The sequence below is a fragment of the Thunnus albacares genome, chromosome 8 (genome assembly GCF_914725855.1).
Source record: "Thunnus albacares chromosome 8, fThuAlb1.1, whole genome shotgun sequence".
Classification (NCBI taxonomy): domain Eukaryota; kingdom Metazoa; phylum Chordata; class Actinopteri; order Scombriformes; family Scombridae; genus Thunnus; species Thunnus albacares.
In genome coordinates this window covers 2,548,415-2,568,378 of record NC_058113.1, presented here as the reverse complement: position 1 = coordinate 2,568,378, position 19,964 = coordinate 2,548,415, and the positions used below count along the sequence as shown (strand labels likewise).

The 19,964-nt window shown below is 39.7% G+C and overlaps 1 protein-coding gene across 5 annotated transcripts in view; it reads left to right on the top strand.

Annotated features, from left to right (window-relative positions):
• The window catches only part of grik2 (glutamate receptor, ionotropic, kainate 2), a 288,725-nt gene that overhangs the window by 116,630 nt on the left and 152,131 nt on the right, over window positions 1–19,964 (top strand). For all 5 annotated transcript variants that reach the window (XM_044359252.1, XM_044359255.1, XM_044359254.1 and 2 more), the window contains one exon: window positions 4,495–4,668. In XM_044359252.1, coding sequence (XP_044215187.1) covers window positions 4,495–4,668 — 174 coding nt within the window. The remainder of the gene's footprint in view (window positions 1–4,494; window positions 4,669–19,964) is intronic.

Genomic DNA, 19,964 nt, shown 5'->3' with positions numbered 1-19,964 from the left:
TATGATGAATCAGCCCTGCTGCCAATTCTAAGTGGCTAATTGTGGCACTATAACAACAAAAAATCCCCCGTAACGTAAAAGAGACATCTGTAAAACTATCAACACACCTCAAACTACATATATAGTCAATTATTGCTCAAATCTTACATTCATGAATATGAATATTTGTCTCCTAAATATTACATTTATATACCATTAAATGATTTAACTAAATATGTTTGGGAAGAAACGTATTTGTTCAGTGACATTTATTACCACTCGACGATGTTCTTGTAGCACAAAGAAGTTGAACAAAGTGCAAGACTTTGACGCCAGAGACAAGGCTTCATGTCTTGCATCCTGTATGAGGTTAGGTTTAGGCTACAAAGACACAGAGGGATAGGGAGAGGTTGTGCTTTTGGTTACACCTTGAAAAAAAAAAAAACATGTCCTGTTTCATCCTGCTGCAGCACTGGATTTTTAAATATTTAACCAAAACCACAATCTTTCCTTACAAACATGAGACATAAGGAAATATGTATCTAGTCAGATGTATTGTACATGGTTAGGCTGTATTGTTCTTTAATTATATTCTAGGCACCAACTTAAAGAACTTGAGTTACATCCAGGTCACTTTTATTTTGCCTTGTCTTATTAGTGAATAGTTGACTTCTCTTCTGCACTCACTGTGTTTACATTGTTTCATTTGTTGAGATGGAGAGCAGTGATCATGGTGAACAGATGGTTTGCCGTGGAATTGGCTTTGTTAGATGTGTGTAACTGGAAAGGAGAAGCTAACTGAGCTTCCTTAATGATATCTTCACTATCAAAATTCCAATCACAGTTCTTGTGGTCCCTCATGGTACCTCCATAGCTGCTGTAGCCCCTACAAACAGTTTTTTGAAGAGGTGCACATCAGCTACAGTGTAGCTGATACTTATAGCTTCAGAGCCCTTGCATAGCTGCTATAGCTATAATGGTAACCCCTTAATGCATAACTTATATGGCTTAAACCTTAACCAAGTGTTTTAAGTTGCTAAAACATAACCATATACAGCACAGTATGTTAATCATGCCTTGACGTCCGTGAGTGGATACTGTAGAAAATAGGGGTGTGCCCGAATACAAATACATTATTCGTCAAAGCACAAATAGTGGGTTTTATACGAATATTTGTTTCATACAAATATTTTGAAAATTATTTGTTTTTGGGAATAAAAAAAAAACATGTCAAATACCATTTCCCAAGGGACTCTCCATAAACTGTTGTTCCCCTTCTCCTTACCACAAAGTTAGGTTGTAAAAAATAAGCAATAAATGAAAAGTGCAAAGCAAGAATCACCTTTGAAGTTCTTCTACATGTTACAAGGTGTGCTGTCTCTGTGTTATGGGTGTGTAAATACTCAAAGGTCTGCCTGCAATGAGTCAATGAGTAAAGTTTCAGCTCAGTAGTCAGCGCAGTCGTCCACGGTCTGGGAGACTCCAGTTCAAGACCCAGTGTGGGGACCTCCTTCATAAGGTAGTTTATTCATGAACACTTATTGTAACACTTAAATTTTCTAAAATTAAAAGCGTAATAAAATCAAAAACAGGATTTGAAGCCTCTTTCCACTTTTATTCAAATACAAATACAAATAATTTTGCTGCCTCAACAAATACAAATACAAATACTGGACTCTCTGCACATCCCTAGTAGAAAACAAATGAAACACATTCAAGGTCAGTCAAGTCAAGGTTTTGCAGATTCATTGATTAAAAATGTTCCGTTATTATTTTTGATTAAAATGTTTAATCAGGAGACATTTTGCCTTTTTAAAAATTTATAGCCAGTTGTGAGTTAGTGATATATATACATACCATGACCATATCCATTCAGTTGCACATGGAAACAAACAAGACAACTAACATCAATAGGTGCCATCTTGGAGTCCAGAATTCAGTTCTTATAGTCTTTCTTTTTATCTTCCTTTTTGTCCCCTGTCTCATCTCCCCTCCCTTTGCCTCCACCAGTAGTATCTGTAGTAGCAGTATTTGTAGTAGTGGCGTTTCTTTGCCACAATGCTGACAGCCAGTGTGAAATCTGTAAGTGAAGAGAACAGCAAAGCATGTGAGTGTCATCCACAGACTGATAGCTGTCTGCACAACATAGAAGTGAAAACATCAGTATGCATGAAGAAAAAAGTGTCACTATTGTGTGTAGCTTTGTATTTTGTATGGTGTCCTGTGTGTTTTTTTGCTTTGTACTGTCTGTTATTGTGCTGTTATATGTTTTAATTGTGACTTGCCTAAGGGACTGCAGATGAAAATAAGCTAACTCTGGTACAGTACATCAAATGCTTACATTTATGTTTAACACCGTACATGGTCCCATAAATAAATACATTTTTCTGCTAAATGTAAAAGGCAGGATTCTGGAGTCTTCAGGAATCTGTGGCTCTTCTGACATTACTTAGCTGTATAAGTGACCTTGTCTTTGGCTATCTCACTGCACTATCCTCACAATAACATGCACATCAACACGCATCTACATACACACACACACACACACACACACACACACACACACACACACACACACACACTGGTGAGCATTATTCTTAACTCCCTAACTGTCTGAACTCGCTCTCAGTCATGTTCCAGGTCAAATACTGGACTCAAATCAAACCAGCCTGTCCTCACAAGAAAAATGACAGTATAGGTCTGAAATTCAGGCCAGCAAAAATGACCTATAGTTACATTTATGCCATCTAACAGTTGTAGTCCAACAAAGCGGGGAAGTGACGCAGTTCAGACGACATCAACATAAGGGGACTTCCTTATGAAGAGGAGGCAGGTTGGGGGGATTGCTAGATAGTGGGTTAGATAGCAAAAAAGCAAAAAGTGGGCTGCAGGAGGTCTTTGTTCACCTCCCTTTTCCAACCATGAGTGTCATGTTTTGTTGCGTAACTTTAAAGAGGTACTAACCACGTTTCAAGTCATCATTTTAACCCAAACCATGATCTCTACCTAACCCTAACCAAGTGGTTTTGGTGCCTAAACCCAACCAGACCTTAACCACAGCGTTGTCTCACCATAAAACATCATTACTTTTCAACAGTGATTTGTAACGGTTTTGGAAAGTGGCATATTACGGTAATATGGGTCGTTCTGGAGTGTAGGTACAATTGACCTATGTGGTTGTTTAATTATGAAGATGTGTTAAATCAAACTCTTATTGAAGCTCCATCCCACTCTCATTCTGAAGAGGCTGCTTGTGTTGTTCAGGATCAAAACACTGTCTTTCTCTCCCTGTCTGTTCCGCTTCCCCCCATGTCCTTTACTTTATAATGTTAAGTTCCTTTGAAAATTGAATTCTTCAGGTTTTCAACTGTCTGTACTCTTCGTCATGGTTGCTTAAAGGGATGATTCTGGGTTTGAAATGAAACATCTAAACGTGCATACTTTCTCTCCAGCCATTCAGCATGGCACAATTTATGAGAGATAATTAAATATCCCTCTGGTATTTCAGGAAGATGAAAAGTAAAATACAAACATGAATGCGGATGGGGAGGTACTGTAGAAACAGATAGAGGGGTATCTTGTCATTTCCCACTGTTGTGTTTGGCAGACAGATAGTCCAGTGCTGACAGCCTAATTCTCCCAGCAGAGTGAACAACCCAGCCATACCCAGGCCACATATGGCAGCCGTTTTCCTGCCAGATTTCTCTTTACTCTTCATTTACCTTGTGTTAACTGTTTGGTCTAATACTATATGTTGATCAGTGTATCAGTTTGTCAATTTGTGGACCTGAGACTGGCCTTTTGTTAATGATAAGATACAGTTCACACAGTGTCACCTCTGATGTGACATATTCAGAGCAGTTTAATGAATTTCAGTAGCGTTGAAATGACTGAAAATATCAAAATTTCACTGAAAATGTGAATAATTGCTGGTTTTCTGATGTGATAGTAGAATGATTATTTTGGAGTTTTGGACTTGAAGATAACATTGTACTCACCAAGTTCATTGCTGAGATCCAGGAAAGCAGTGACATCACTCAATCATAAAATCAAATGTGTAATACACCGGAGGTGCACAGTGTGCAGAAGATGTAGCGATGCATTTTTAGTCTTTTAAGGGAGCAGAAAGTCCACATTTTTTGGGAACGTGATGTGGCAACATTTGGATAGGCTGTCTTATGAGAACTTCAATAAATTAATCTCTGTGTCCTATACAGACATCTGTTTGAGATCATGGGCTATAGCACAAAGCCTAAGGGCAGCAGCAAACAGCTAGCCTAGCTTTGTCAAAAGTAACAAAAAAAGCCCAAAGCTGTCTTATCATTGAGCTGTCATTGTGTTTCTTGTTAGCTAAGAAGTGAGTCACTAAATAGGATTGTATGTCTTTGTGGGGTTTGCGGAATCTTTTGTTTCTTTTGAGCTTTCATCATGCTTTTAAGTTTGAACTGCAAGAATGTTGATTAGTCAGTTCATCTCTTCAAGCTCTGATGTATTATTTTGTAATTGTCCTCCCAGGATCTGTTCGCCCTGGACGTGGAGCCTTACCGATACAGTGGTGTGAACATGACAGGCTTTAGGATCCTCAACACTGAAAACAGCCAAGTGGCCTCCATCATAGAGAAATGGTCCATGGAGCGACTGCAGGCTCCACCCAAACCTGACTCTGGTCTACTGGACGGCTTCATGACCGTGAGTTTCATGAACATAATGAATGAATGAACTGATCCTTCCATTCATCCTACATTCAATGTGCAGTCAATTTGTCTTGTTGTGTCAAACTGCTGGATTCCATGAACACTTTGTCAGGGGTGGGTTCTTATACCACGTTACTCATCTGCTCATTGTAACAGAGATTGTACCCCACTGGTCAGCTTAGTTAAGTTTATTGGTGAGAACGTATGCACCAGTACCATTCATATATCCCTGCTGAATCCTGATCTTGTGCTCGATGTGCTTATCATCTTCATTGCTTTCACACCTGTAGTTCAGGGGGAAAAAAAAGTTCCTTCTTCATTTGAGGTGTAAACATGAAGTCATGAACTTATCTAGTGGTCACAGAACTTACAAGGAATAGATGGAAGAAATAGGGACAATTATTAGTTGACACTGAAACTGGACTTCCAGTGTCACTCCTTCTAACTAGTTCAGTCAGGAAATACACCACAAGCAAACAAGAATGGAAACTCTTTGTTTAATGAAGAGGTTTGGTTTTGGTATTGAACTTGTCAATTAGATAGATTTATAGGGGTTGAACCCAATAAGTAGCAGCCGATCAGAGATCTCTCTAGGGACAGGGCCTTGACACCAATGGTGGAGGTGACTTTGGGACAAATCAGATTAAGTCATTTCAATATCCTTCAGCATGGTCATACCAAAGAATTGGATAAATTGAAGTTTTGACCTGATGGTGGTAGAGGAAAAATCAGAGGATCACCCAAGTCAGTATGATTCATCCTCTGGGAACCATGAATGTCTGCTCAGTATTTCATGACAATCCATCCCACAGTTACCAACACGTTTTAGTCTGGTCTGCAGTACTGGATCGACCAACATGGCCATCCATAGAGACAATAGTGTGGTTAAAAGCCAATGTGGTCAATGTAGATTGATACACATTTGGAAAAATTCATATTTTATTGTTTTACAAAATTGAATCAATGCAACTTTATTTTAAAACTGTAATGGATTTAGATCACTTTGATCTGTTTTCATGCAGAGCTTTCCATAAGCGCCAGCAGCCGACCAAACAGCTAACTGCTCATTTAAGTCCAGCTGGCTACTTAATTATATTAATGTTTGATTCTAATAAAATAGTTTTAATTAACAAGTTGCAATTCACTATATGTGTACATTCACAACCACTAGCCTCTGCTTCAAAACAATGCTAGCATGATGATAGAGAAACGTGTCTGTCTGTATCAGTCCCAGTATTGGCAAAATAATTGATGAAACACATTATGAATTGCATTGATTGAACAAACAGGAGACATACTCATTAGATGGCTACTTCGGAAAACACCGGTGGCAGCAACTTGACATTAGCACAGTAAATATTAAAAAGTCCACTGAAAGTGCTGCATGTAAAACAGGCAATGTTGTCAAAATAACAGGCATGTGTGATGAAGTGGATCTTTTCTGTGACACAGCTGTGATGTTTAAGATTCTTTACAAAGGCTTCAAAGAACTTACTGCAACATGGGCCACATGAATTTGAAGACTATGTTCTTTCCACTGTTGGGGCAATGGGACTGTCCCCTCAAAACTTAATCAATTTCCATGTGCTTCTCCAGCTTTTCTCTGCTTTCTGGTGAGTTTTTACACACATAAAGTTGCAGACATAAAGCATTATTTTGGACATGATAGACTTGCTAGGATGCATATGCAGTAGCTCCTCTTACTGTAACTTCCCAGTCGTCCTGAGGGAGCGAAATGGGGAAACCTCCATGCCCTGAGTTGTGAGCTCTGGGTGTGATAAGAAGAGTCTCTGTCACTGTGATGTGAAACCTCTGTGATCAGAGCACACTGCCTGTAATAACTGTTCCTCCACGCTGCTTTCATACCACTCTCTTATCTGGGAACCCTGCCAAAAAATGTCAACCCACCAGAGACGAGGAATGGGAAGGAAACGAGAGTAATGGAGGAGGGAAGAAAAATGAGATGAGTGGGGGATGAATGAAAAAGAGAAGAAGAGGGAGGACAGGGAGTGGATGAAGGGAAGGCAGAAGTGAAATCAGAGTCCTTGTGTTTTATTCCCAGAACGACTGTTGAGGTGTTAAACGCTCGGCCTGATGTAGCTGCTTGGTCTGATTCCAGTTGGAAAGAACTGGCGGCGGCAGCAGCAACATGTTGGCTGCTGATTGAAAACAGTGGATTACCTCTGGGGAATAACAGACCCCCCCCTCACCCCCCACCACCACCACCACCACCAGCTTTTTTTTTTTTTTTTTTTTTTTTCTAAAAGAGTGAGATCTCGCTGAGTCATGTTTCTGGATTGATATCGGAGAGTGGGTGTTACTCAGTTTAAGCCCCTTTTGTTGGATTTGTGGCTCAATCAATACCGTTTCCCACTTGAGACCTGAAATGGACTGTGTGTGTGTGTGTAATAACCGGACCCTTTCAAAACACGAAAAGCTCAGAGTGCCTTTACAGCTACCAGCTTTCCACCACAAGCTGCTATGTGGAGTCCATTGATGTCTCAAATCCACATAAAGAAGACAAAACAAGGCCAAATAAAAAGGTCTTTCTTATCATCTGTATGTTTATATTGCTCTCTTTCACTCCATTCTCACCGCCGTGAGAGAGTCATCAGGCTGAGCTGAGCCCGGGGTGGTTATTTTTGGATCAGCGACAGGCGAAGATTTATGTGTGTGAGGAGTGTGCTGTGACCCCGCTCATCAGTCAATTAATGGCATATGAGTTTGAAGGTGGGGATTGATTAATTAGACAAATGGCAATCAGTCAGCAGGTAATGCATATTGACATGGTGAAAGGTTCCGTAAATGTTTGATTAACAGCTTCATTTGTGTGCTGTATTTACGGTTTTGTGAGCTTAAGTAGTGAACTGCTGATGTGCCGTAACTTATGGACTCACAGATCATGACAGATTGCACCGAGTGAGCAGTACAGAGACTTCAGTTTATCAGACTACTTCTCTACTCAACACCATTGTTTTACATTAAAAGCTTGAAGTTGCAGTTTGGCTTATTGCAGACTAATAGTAATATGTCCCAAACAGAAAAACTCAATGGAATCATCACTATCAGTGTATTTGCTTTACAGGTGTAATAAAAGCCTGCATGTATCTGTTTATGTCACAAAAATGTCTACTGGTATTATAAAGGAAGTGAATGTGGCTTATACCAGAAGTTCTTACAACTGGTCTAGTCTGCTTCATTTTCAGCATTCACTTGTTTCCTACTGCCGTTTATCCTCCTCATACATACAGGATATCTATGAGTTTGGCTATATTAATATTAATATTTAACCATGTACCTGAACTAGTCAAATAAAACATGATTTGTGCTATTGACAAAAAATGGGCTATAGTAGCTCATGGGGACCTATTGCATTATTTAAAAAAGGACAATGTGCATGGAAATAAAGTGCCTATGAAAAAAAGAAAAGAAAAAAAGCTCCCTTACTGACCCACTTTCATGCACTTTTAAGACAGTCCTGACTTCAGCTGGTCAGTTGCATTCGGCCGTCATGTCACACACACAGTGTCAAGCTTCAATATCAGCTCATGAAGTAAAAATATCACCTGCCTTCATCAGTCAGCTTTATTCTGAAAACTGGTGAAAAGTAATGCAGGGTGAAACACTTCTGAAAATTGAACTGTAACCTATATATACCTCCGTGTTTTAGCCTATACCCTTTTTTCATGTATCCATTTTCAGCACATCTGTATCTCGTCACGCTGTTTTGGCTGCCAGCGGTTCCTGTTCACACACAATTGTCACAATATCAAGGAATATAAAAAGTTATATGATTTCTAAGTGGATTTATGAATATACTTAATGGACCCTGAAGCCATTGTAAAGAGTGAATCTTGCTGATGGAGGCAAGGTGTGTTTAGATTTGACCGTGGTCCAGGAAGTGCAGCGGGGGTCGATGGTGGGGATTGAATATTACTGCAAAAATCCAGCTGTTTCTTGTATCTGTCCAAAACATATCATGTATATACTAATAATGCATTCATATTCATTTACACCTCTAATTCACTGGTGGAGCATTTGCATAGAGTTCAACTTTGGTGAACTGTGAGAGGTGAATCTGTACTGTTGACCAACTGCAAACTGACTTGACATAAGACAGGAGTGGTTGGATTAACTGTTCATTTATTGCACAGTAAGTGAACAACTACTACCTATAGAACACACTCAGTAGTTGAGTGTATAATGAGCAGTACATTGAGATTTCATTTTATGAATCATCGTGCGTCATCACTGATATGTGTATGACTATACTTTTCGAATTCAGCAAAATTCCTGCACCAGCCAATTTGTGAGAATGTGCGTATGGATTTTGCTGTTCGGCAGGGAACTAGTCCTTGTAGTTACTTGGTGCAATGAGCAGCTTATATTTGATGGACTTTGTCTGTATGTATCTAAGAGAGTTTTTACTTGCTAATTGCTCACTTTCTATAAGAGCACAGATTGTGCTGGGCAGTTAGTAGCAGCAGCAGTAGCAGTGTTAAGTATGTAGCAGGGTGGTGCTGATGAATGTGCGATTAACCTACCCCCTGCTTTTTATATAACACCCAACAGTGCCCCCAAATCCAAAAATATCCTCCCAGTCAAAACTCAACAATGAGTTTCAAAACATCAATGAATTGGAATTTAGGAATGTTTGGCCAACAAAATCAGGAAGATTATTTGCATCTGTCATACATATATTATTTTTCTTTTCTTTTTAAGTCAAGATTTATTGTGCTGCAAAGTTTGATAATCATCCAACTGGAATTTTTGCTACACTGTATGTTAAACTGCATCTAATTGATTTTGAATACATAAATCCACCCATGGAGTCCAGATACTGGTTGGATGGTGGCTGATGGCTGACGAAGTGATGCGCTGATGAATATGCAAAGACTGGGTGATGATGGGGAGGTGATGGGGCTCGCATAACGGCAGCCTGAAAGCACTAAGACAGATAACATATTTAAAAAGGCAGCTGCAAGATGATAGGCTGATAATGAAGGTGTGTCACCGTCCTATCGGTTAAAAGTGACCAGCTGATGTGAACAGCTGACGTCTTAATTGATGGGACCCTGCAATGACAGAAAGGAAATTATGAGTGAGCATGTGTGAGGGATGGGAAAGACAGATGGTTTGAGAAATAAAACTACAGACCTGAGCATGCAAAAGATAGTCTTCCTGACTAAACTTTCACTAAAGCTCCCATTTCCTTACAGCAACTTCCAATATGTCAGATTTTTTTTTTTTTTAAGTAAAGCATGTAATCCTCACCTTGCTTAACTGCCTGATCAGTTAGTCTTCTCACATCCAGCAGAAGAACCAGCTGCAGCTTTTCTCACCGCAGCCCCAACCCTGCATCCTGTGCCACTGCATCAACTCTTAAAGTGACTGAATAACTAAACCCAATTTTCATCCTCAGACTATTTTTTTCCCCCCCATCATATATCTGTGTGTGACAGATCAGGTAAACTAATTCTGCACCTCATTCTTTTATGCTGCCTTCAATTAATCTGGCAGCGGAGAATCCCTGCCCTGAGTCGTGGCTTAACATGCACGACGAGAGTGACCTTACAAGCTCTACGCTCTCATTACCATAATGTCTCTCCTTGTTAATTGCTTTAGCTGCTGTCTGATTCATTGTGTGCCCTGCAAAATTGAAACAGGTTCAAAAAAACACTCAGGCATGACTGTAATTTCTGCATTTATCTCTTTGTCATAAGTTGGAAAGCGCAGACGTTAACTTCTACCCTCGTCCGAACATGTGGGCTGACCCTTCAGACATCAAGGTTGTCTCTTTGTTTGTTGCAGCTTCAAAACACGGTTGGTATTCAGAGCCACAGCATCACCGTTGAATCATTTCTATCCCCATATTACCATAAATATGCTACACCTGTGGGTACATTTAAATGGGCCAGTGATGGAAAGCTATTTCCTTTTTGACAGATATCATTTAAAGTCTGATCCAAACACAGTTATAAAAAAGTGTCACACAGACATCAGACATATTCCAGGATTCATATTATCTGAGCATCACTCAAACAGGCATATGGTGGGTAGGGGGAAAGGATAAGATGAGTCATATGAGAAATATGTTATTAAATAGCGGGAAGCTCTGCTGAAGGCGTACCAGCCAAAATGTGTTAGCACTTTGCAATTATTGTGAGACTGCTAAGAAATCTACTTATATTTATGTATTTTACTCCATGTATTTCATATGTATTAATTCATTTTAGTCAAGCACTGAAGCCCATTCCTAACATGAAAACAGAAAATAGCAGAAAATAGCATCTGCACTCAAATTTATATGTGTAAATTATAATAAATATTGCTGTAAGTGTATAAATTAGTATTGACATTCTAGTTCTGTCTCAGGTTTTGTTCTTTTCTCATCTGTTTCTCCTTGTCTGCATTTATTTTTTCTATTGCATGGTAATATTTCATTTTCTTCTCTGCCTCTATCTCTGTGAGGGTATGTACTGATGGAATAATGCAGCATCTGAAATATCACTTTGGTACACTATCAACATATCGGCAGATTAGACAAAATCCTGAATTGTGTCCGTGTGCTAATTACAATATTGTCATGAACAAGAGCAATATTCATGTCATATAGCTTTGAGATGACTGTTTCACTCTAAAGCTCGTATTCATTCATTTCTGACAACAATATCTGCTATGGATTAATAGTCTATAATTGGTACTTTTACAATATATTTTGAAGTTGATTTTAAGAGCTAGTTTCCAAACTACAGAGGCTAGTCTAGTGTGCATCGGAAAAAATGCCAGAGAGAGCTCAGTGCACATACACATGTAACATTTAGAAAAGAATATAAATAAAACACACTTTCATTTTCATCGCTGTTCATTGTAATGTTAGTAGGGTTTTGTTTTTTTCAACTCTCGTCCAAAATTCGTCAGGAAATTAATTTACATCCTACCCAAACCTATTATTATTGGCCCTGGGATGATGAGAGGTCCTTAAACTTGAGCCCTGGCGTAGCACCAAGACAGCTTTGCTTCATGTGTCCAATAACTTCCACTTAGCAGCTGATGCTGGCCTCTACTCCATCTCACTCTTGATTAACCTTACCGCAGCATTCAACACTGTTGATCATCACATTACTTTTTTTTTACTCAGTCAACCAACCAATCATGTAAGAATTAGCGGCTTGGCTCTTCAGTGGTTCAAATCCCATCTCTCTGACTGACATTTTCCTGTTGAACTTGTTGAACATTTCTGGACCCTATTCTTTTCTCAAGACCAACACATTGTGTAATATTTATGCAGATGATACACAATTATGTCTTGATTGATGATTATTGTAGTTTAGGTGCCCTAAAAGACTGCTCTGAAGACATTAAGTGCCAGCTTAATTAGAATAAGATGATAATATTTTCCCCATTCAGCCTGACAGTCAAATTAAAAGCCCCATGAAACGGAAGTTAGAGTGTCTTTAGCTTCTGTACTGTGCCATATTTCCCAGTGAAACAGAATATTTGAGTGGTGTACAGTTACAAGAGGGATTTAAATCAAATCCTTTGCATATGATTGGACCACTAAAAAGTGGGCGGGGCTTACTGTTGAGTGCAGTATGGTGCTGCAGAGAGAAACAGAGCTCCACACACACCTCCTCACCTGTTGTTAGATCAGGAGGAGGACGAGGGAGAGATGAATGAATCAGACCTCAGTCACATTGTTCTGGAAATGAAAACAAAGTTTTTGGCAACCGATATCCAAACACACATCTCTTCCTGTCTCTCTCCATATTGTTCTGTTAGCTACTGCGGTCCACAAACGGTGAGCTGCGGTTTTATACGATGGTTGTGGCTAGCTACACGCCCAAAGTCACATTTGATTGGATGAACTTTTGTAAATGCCCCTGAGTGCAGGATGACTCATCAAACATTTGAAACCGTTTTACAAGAAGGGAAAAGACAGGGGTTTTGACTTGACTTCATGCCAACCAATACCAGGCCATCTGCCAGAAATGTGTGAGTAATCTTTGATTCAGATCTGACCTTTGAAAACCAAGAACAAGGGGTTATTCAGTCTTGTTTTTATCAGTTGAGAAGCATCTCTAAAATCAGACCATTTTGGTCTGCTGTTGACCTGGAGAAAATAATTCATTCCTTTATTTCATCCCATCTGGATTACTGTACCTCTATATATCCTGTAATCAATAAAAAAAACATTAAATCATCTACAATTAGTCCAAAATGCAGCTGCTAGGCTCCTAACTGAAACCACAAGAAGAGAGCACATTACCCCATTATTAGCTTCCCTTCATTGGCTTCCTATTGCTTCCAGGATACAGGTTAAGATACTGTATATCTCTGACCTGCCAAGCCCATGTGTACGAAGGCCTATACTTGTCAGCAGAAAAAGCCCTTCTCACAGTTCTTAAGTCTAGACTTGAAACCAAAGGTGACCATGCATCTGCTGTCATGGCACCTAAAATGTCGAATGCATTACCATTTACAATCCACACAGCTACTTCTGTATTTTCTCTTAAACCTGTTTTTTGAACTGTAACTAATTTATATGACTGTACTGTGATGAAACTCATCGACACCAAATGTATCAAAACCAGCATTTAATGGGTTGAAAATAGTTCAACCTGTCATCTGCCGTTTAAAATCAGCCCTGAAGAAGGCGGGGCCAATGCTGACATGGAGTCGACTGTTTAGGACTTCTCTACGTAATGAAATAGAGAGACTTCAGCTCCTGCTGGATCTTGTGGACTAAACCTCTCAGGGCTAGACTGACACACACGCTTCAAACACATTATCGACGTACTCATCAAACTGCTCCCAAACTGTCGTCTCGCAGGCCTGTGGCCACTTGATTCGAACTTTGCCCAGGAGCAGGCTCGGAGGGACTGGTTGCACCATGCAGAGGCTCAGGGCTCTATGGGGTGCTTCCAGGCCTGGCTCCTCCTGTGTCTCACCAGGTAGGGTACACGTCCTCTCCTTCCAAACACTTCCTCCGGGCCTGGTGAATCTTTAGGTCACGGCTGTTCTTGCAGATCTTCCCACATCTGCATATAAGTCATTTGTCCGTTGCCACTTGTCGGTAACCTTTGGTCTGTCAGACTGAGGTTCTCATTCGGGCTCCCCTGGGGCTATTTCTCCATGAGTCGATCTGTAGCTGGATTTGGGTTTCCTCTTCTCAGAGGATGCGGTTTGGGTTGGAAACACATCTGTTGTGTTGTATATACAGTACCAGTCAAAAGTCAAAAGACACACTGCCCCATTCACTTGAATGGTAAAGTACTGTTCTGTAGATAGAGAGATAACTCTAGTATCATTGCCCAGAAATATATTGTATATTAACAGTGCAAATTGCATAGTTAAAAATCCCCTCCAGATATGTTTTAAGATGTATGTAAAATGTTTGAATAATTTTTCCACAAAAGAATTATTTTACTTATTAAAATCCTTAAAATGGTATCTACTCCTTCTCCCTCATTAAAAATTACAGAATCTAGAAACATGCAAATATATTTCATCTCAGAAGATTAACTGCTGGACACAAGACGTCTCCTACTTCACTGTAAAGTCCATTTTCAGTGTTTGTGCACTGGAGGCTTCAAGTTTCCACATCACACTCGTGTAAGTTAGAACATTGGACTGGGATTGGCTTCTAAACAATTTGTGATGTCACAAATCATGCTCGTGGGCCCACCGCTTAAAATTGGATTTTCAATGAACACAGAGAAAGTTTCCACTTTCAGCAGATGAATGTGAAAACAAACTGTGATGCACATACATCATTCTGCACAGTGAAGCTCAAACATCCAACTGTAGGAACAGGGAGTAAAACACATTTATGAGTGATGGAGAGCATTAATGTTATATGTTGTACAGCAAAGGTGCAGGCTTGTCCTTAGATATTAACAGAATCAACTGTGCATTTTATATATTTATACTCAAGTAAAGGTCTGTTATGTAATAATCTATAGGCACCATAATAGATAATTCACTTCCATTGTGTCCACAGCTGCTCTGGTCTGTATAGCACTTTGGTCAGTGTGGGTTGTCTTTAAATATGCTTTATAAATAAAATTGACTTTGACTTTGACTTTCCAGTGTTTCTGCATTTGCTTGTGTTTTCTGGATTTGCAGCAAATTTCTTTTTTTTTTTTTCTGCGTATTTTATCTTCACTCGCCTGTATTTTGGTTGAGCTCTCTCTGCAACATAGCCTAATGAAAAGAAAACACAATTATCATTTTGAGTTTTCTCATTGCAATAAAACAAGTCTCTTCTCATAACAATATACTTTAACAGTGCTTCCTTTCAATATACATTTTTTTATTCTTAAAAACAAAGAGAGATGTTTTTTTTCTTATCTTGTTTTAAATGTAATACAGTGTACGTAAGCTATAATTAGATCCAAACAGGATGTTTACCTATCACTGTGTCTTTACTATCTTTTGTGGAATTAAAATTTGTTTTGTTCCAGCAGTCCTCATGAAGAGATAAAATGTTAGAGAGCAATTTATTTCTCCACTAACATTGATTGACTATGTGTGTGTGTGTGTGTGTGTGTGTGTGTGTGTGTGTGTGGAGGGGGTATTGGCTTGGCAGAAAAAGAGATGAGTGAACTGGAATAAGATGAGGCTGGTGGAGGGATTGAGAAATGTTTGTTTTGTTTCTATCCTGCCTGTTACTGTTCAACCTGTCAGTCATGCCGTCTTGCTGGAGACCTCCCTGAGTGGCAGAACAGGCTGGGAAACATGGCCTGGACTGGTTTAAGGGGCGAGTGAGTCAGAGGGGGGGTGCTGGGTGCTGACCTCGGCCAGAGTTCAGCTCTGGAAGCAGTGGGGGTTTGTTGGACCTGTCAAACCACACAGCAGAATACAAATACCCAGCACAGAGCAGGAACCTGCCTGTGCGTGGCTGTTTTGATACCCAGATCATGCTTCACTCCGAGGCATCGATGTTTTCCAAGACGCACAGCTTTTGTGTTGCATTGTGGGATATGCCCTGATGAAGCCGGTGCTGTGGCTTTGAAATGCTTCCAAAGCCTTTGTCTGGAGTTGGAGCCGTTTGAAGGAGTTATCATTAGGGGGAGGCTAATATTTGGTTGTTCCACATTTTGGCTGCATCTCTCACTCTCAGCGCTGGGATGATGCCGTTGGACCGTGCCCTTCTCCGCCTCTTAGATGAGGCTCGTCTCAGCTTAGTTTATTCCATCTGCTTCTCTGTGTGCATCAAGCCATCTCTCTGTCTCTCCCTCTCTGGCTCACAGACTTGGATCTGGCTCTGGTATTGTCCACATGCTGGGGAAGGAATTTGGCTGTGACATGTTGATGGGATGTTATTCCGGCAGCTGGCGTTACATGTGCAGAGGCTGAAGGTGCTTGGCAGTGCTGGTGAAGACAAAGAGCAGTGACTCTGGTACCTCAGAGTTCACCCAGCAAGCCACTTAGTGTCTGCCGGGGTATGTGTTAGCCCAGAGGACTATGGGAGATAAGTAGCTTTCTGCAGCGCTGACATTAAGGGTTGAAGGTTCCCTCCAAACTATTACATCCAGTCTATTTTTTAACCACAGCACTGTTGCCATAGCAATTAAGGGTCAATCTGAATGCAGTTATTCAGTAATGAGACACATCATTTTAGTACAGTTGTATGTACCTCTTGTGTACCATGGATGTATTAAGGATAACTGGATATGGTATGGCAGTGCTTGTATGTCCTGGTCCTGCTAATTGTACACGCTTTAGTATCAGTATTTAGAATTAGTAGACACATGCAACCTCTGTCGAGGGTTTACTAGCAGACACTGATTGGTTTTAAGGGGTTACAAGTCAGTCAGTGTTTTGCCACTGACAAGACACTGTAAGTATCACACTCATATTCATTTATAGTTAAATGCAAACTGCTTTACCAATGTTCCTGCTTTAACCAAAATAAACCTTATTTAATGCCAGACATATATGGTTCTGAAACCTTATTTGAATGAAACTCCCACCTGTGCACCCAGGATACCACATGGATGGGCAAAGTGAATTTCAAGGTCAGGAAAATACCAAAATGGCAAAGTGCCAGCAGCACTATGGTTGTTGTGCTGCCATGAAAATAATGGTTTCAAAATCAAGCCAGTACAAAGAGTAACTGATTTTATATTTATATTTACAACAGCTGTACTCTCAACATGTTTTTTTTATAGAGTCTATTGAGAAAATGCTCTCTGAGACACCTTTTTTGTTGTTGTTGTTGTTGTTGTCATTGGCACGTTGTTGTCGTTGGCCACTGGGAACAGCACTGGGTTGTGAGGCAATTATGGCCTTCCACAGTTAGAATCGCAGGTCATGTGATCCACTAGCCCAAAAGACATTCTCATACACAGTTTTTATAAAAGAAAGCAGCATCAACCTTCTAGACCCTTATCATTTCAGCAGGGTGTATTACTAAACACATTTGCAATTAATCAAATTAGCACAGAGTGATTGGCATACGGGCCCTGAAGGTGTGAGGCCCCAGGGCAGATGCCTGCTCTGCCTGGTTGGTAATCCAGCTTTGCCAAAAATCCACAGATTAATTCAAAATTGCAAGCCTTGGCACCATGTGCACTACTGTGTAATGTGTGAGTAGAAATGTTTTTTTTTTTTTTTTAAATTAATTTTTCCATATTCATTTTGGGAGTGCAACAAAACATGATTAACCTCTTCCACCCTGCTACCATTATCATCATTACAAATGTATGCTGTGCAGAAGTAAACAGTGTTTCATATTCCAGTCAAGATCCCATTGTTTCCATAGATACCAAAAAGGTCATGCTAAATTATAGGAAGGATGTGCATAAGGTGTCACATAGGACATTTAGAGTTTGAATAGCATTTTACATTTGAATACCTCATAAGGACATTTTTGTACAGTAATGGAAAATAGTTTGAACTTCAATGGATATTCAAGAGAAAATCAGGAAGAATAACACAAGCAAACAGTAATTGGATTTGCAATAAGATGCTCTGTTATGTAACTGAAAAACATCACTGTTGGCCAACATTTAATGAATGATTCTGTTGCATATTCACCATTTTAGGCTACAGGCTACCTCAGACTGTGAGCTTTATTTATGTATCAGTTTGAAGTAATAAGCAACGTTACTACCGCAGTTATCTGCAAACACATTTATTTGAACAGTGTGATTTTTGGTTCTTTATTTCTGCAGCTTGTACAGCAGCATGACAGGCTTTCAGGAGTGGGCTGCAGATTAGAGAGCATTCAAACAGGGCTTCAGCTCAGCTCCTTGTTTTTGGCAGGCCTGTTGGAGTGGCTTCTCTCCTTTTGTAGTCATGTTGCCAGGATAAAAAGAAATACAAGGTAACATTTTAATTTTGAGCTTTAGAGCACTGGATACAGTATTATTTTGGGGTCACTGAATTAATTTGACTGTGAAAAAGAGCACTGGTAGGAAAATTGCAATGTGCGTAAACAGACCTGCCAATGACAAGCAGCCGCAATTCCTTCTCTCTTTGTTTGTATTGAAAGACAGTCATTGGCAGTAGAATGTGATGCGGGCTTAATTTACAGACACAAATAGGAAAGATCCACAGTGTCTTTAAAGGTCTCATTGAAGGTGAATGCCAGGGATTGCAACATCTGAGCAACCACAATGCCATGTGTTGTAGCTTAAGGTTAACATAGAAAGATAAAGTACCTGACTTTGTTAAAACATCCAACAGCACAATCAAATCCCCACCTAAGAACAACTTTTGGGTTGCCAAGTCATGAAGAATCCCTTTATCTTAACACTTTGGGGTTTTTTTTGTTTTTTTTACACCACTTACCTTCTGGAAAGGCTTTGCAGAACATCTGGACCAATTAATTGACAACTTATTCACATTTACAACTGAAGACTAGATGCACTACTGTAAAAACTCTTTCCTGATACCTTATTAATATGTTTAACTACAGACTTAATGGCATAGCAGACAGTATGAAACTCATGACCCAATTTTCTAACGAGATGCTTATAATATTTATAAGTAGTAACAAATGACTACATCAGTTATAATCCATTAAGAACACCTTTTGGTTTGCCAGGATGTGAAAAATCCTTTTGGCTAGTGTGTACCCTTTGGTACCACTTTCCAATAAGGCATCCTTTATGAAGGATGTAAGTAGCAACTAATAGCTTTATTGTTTTGTTGATCAGTTAGAAGCCATCACTGAGGCTGGTGTTCATCCTCCTCCACACTAGTCTTTTTAGTTCTCATCCAAAAGAACCATTACACCAATCACTCTCTGGAAAAGGTCTGGATGAAATATATTTATTAACAGATTATTTATATTTGCAATGTGCAAATAAGCCTTTATTACACATCGATTACAAACCCTGTATGAATGGCTTGTGTTACTAATGCTTCATGCAGTTAATTAGAAAGCTACAAACCAATGTGACTTTTTATGGATTACCAATGTTTATAACTGCATTATTACCAAATACAAAAAGAAACACCAGCCAGTGGAATTATTTACAACATTGCAACCCAAAACTTAGTGTCAAGAATTAGAGCTATGCACACACAGATTTCTTTCAAAGCTGTTCTAGTGTGAGCAGTACCTAATTGATACCGATGTGTAAAAGTGAGATTAATATCTTGTACAGAAGCTGGAAATTTTCACTCCCAGCACTTAACATTACCATAAATGGTTATAACCCCTTTTTCCCCCATTACAACTTAACAAAGAGAATATCTAAAGGGAAAAGATAATATTACACACATAACTTTTGAATAAAAAATATTGTAAGTGTGAACATGTTTTTTTTTGTCTCAGTTCAACGTGTGTGTGAGTGTATGTTCTGGTGTTATTGATGTGTAGCAGCTGCGTTGTGGGTAAAGCGAGTGCTGCTGTCCCCCCACGGTCTGCAGCAGCAGCAGCACCAATAGCTGTATTAATGACTGGCAGTGTCGCCGTCAGGTTCCTGCCTAGACGTCCCCTGAGATGGGTTACTGCAAAAATACAGCCATAATGTGGATTTTGGAAACAGATCAGCCAATGCTGACTTATAACCCTCCCTCACCACCATGACTGCTGCCACCCTAATGCCTCCCCACCTTCTTCATCCCAAGACTGCTGACACATCTCCATCTCTGCTCCCTAGAGAGGATGGATGAAGGTCTCACACTAGCAACATTTCCTGTCTGAATACTATATGCAACCAAGCACAGAGAATACATTTCTTTTGTGCAAATGTACCCAGTAAGACCAAACTTATGTTTTTCCATGGTTTTGCTTCCGTACAAGTCATATATTTTCTGTTACCACCTAACAGC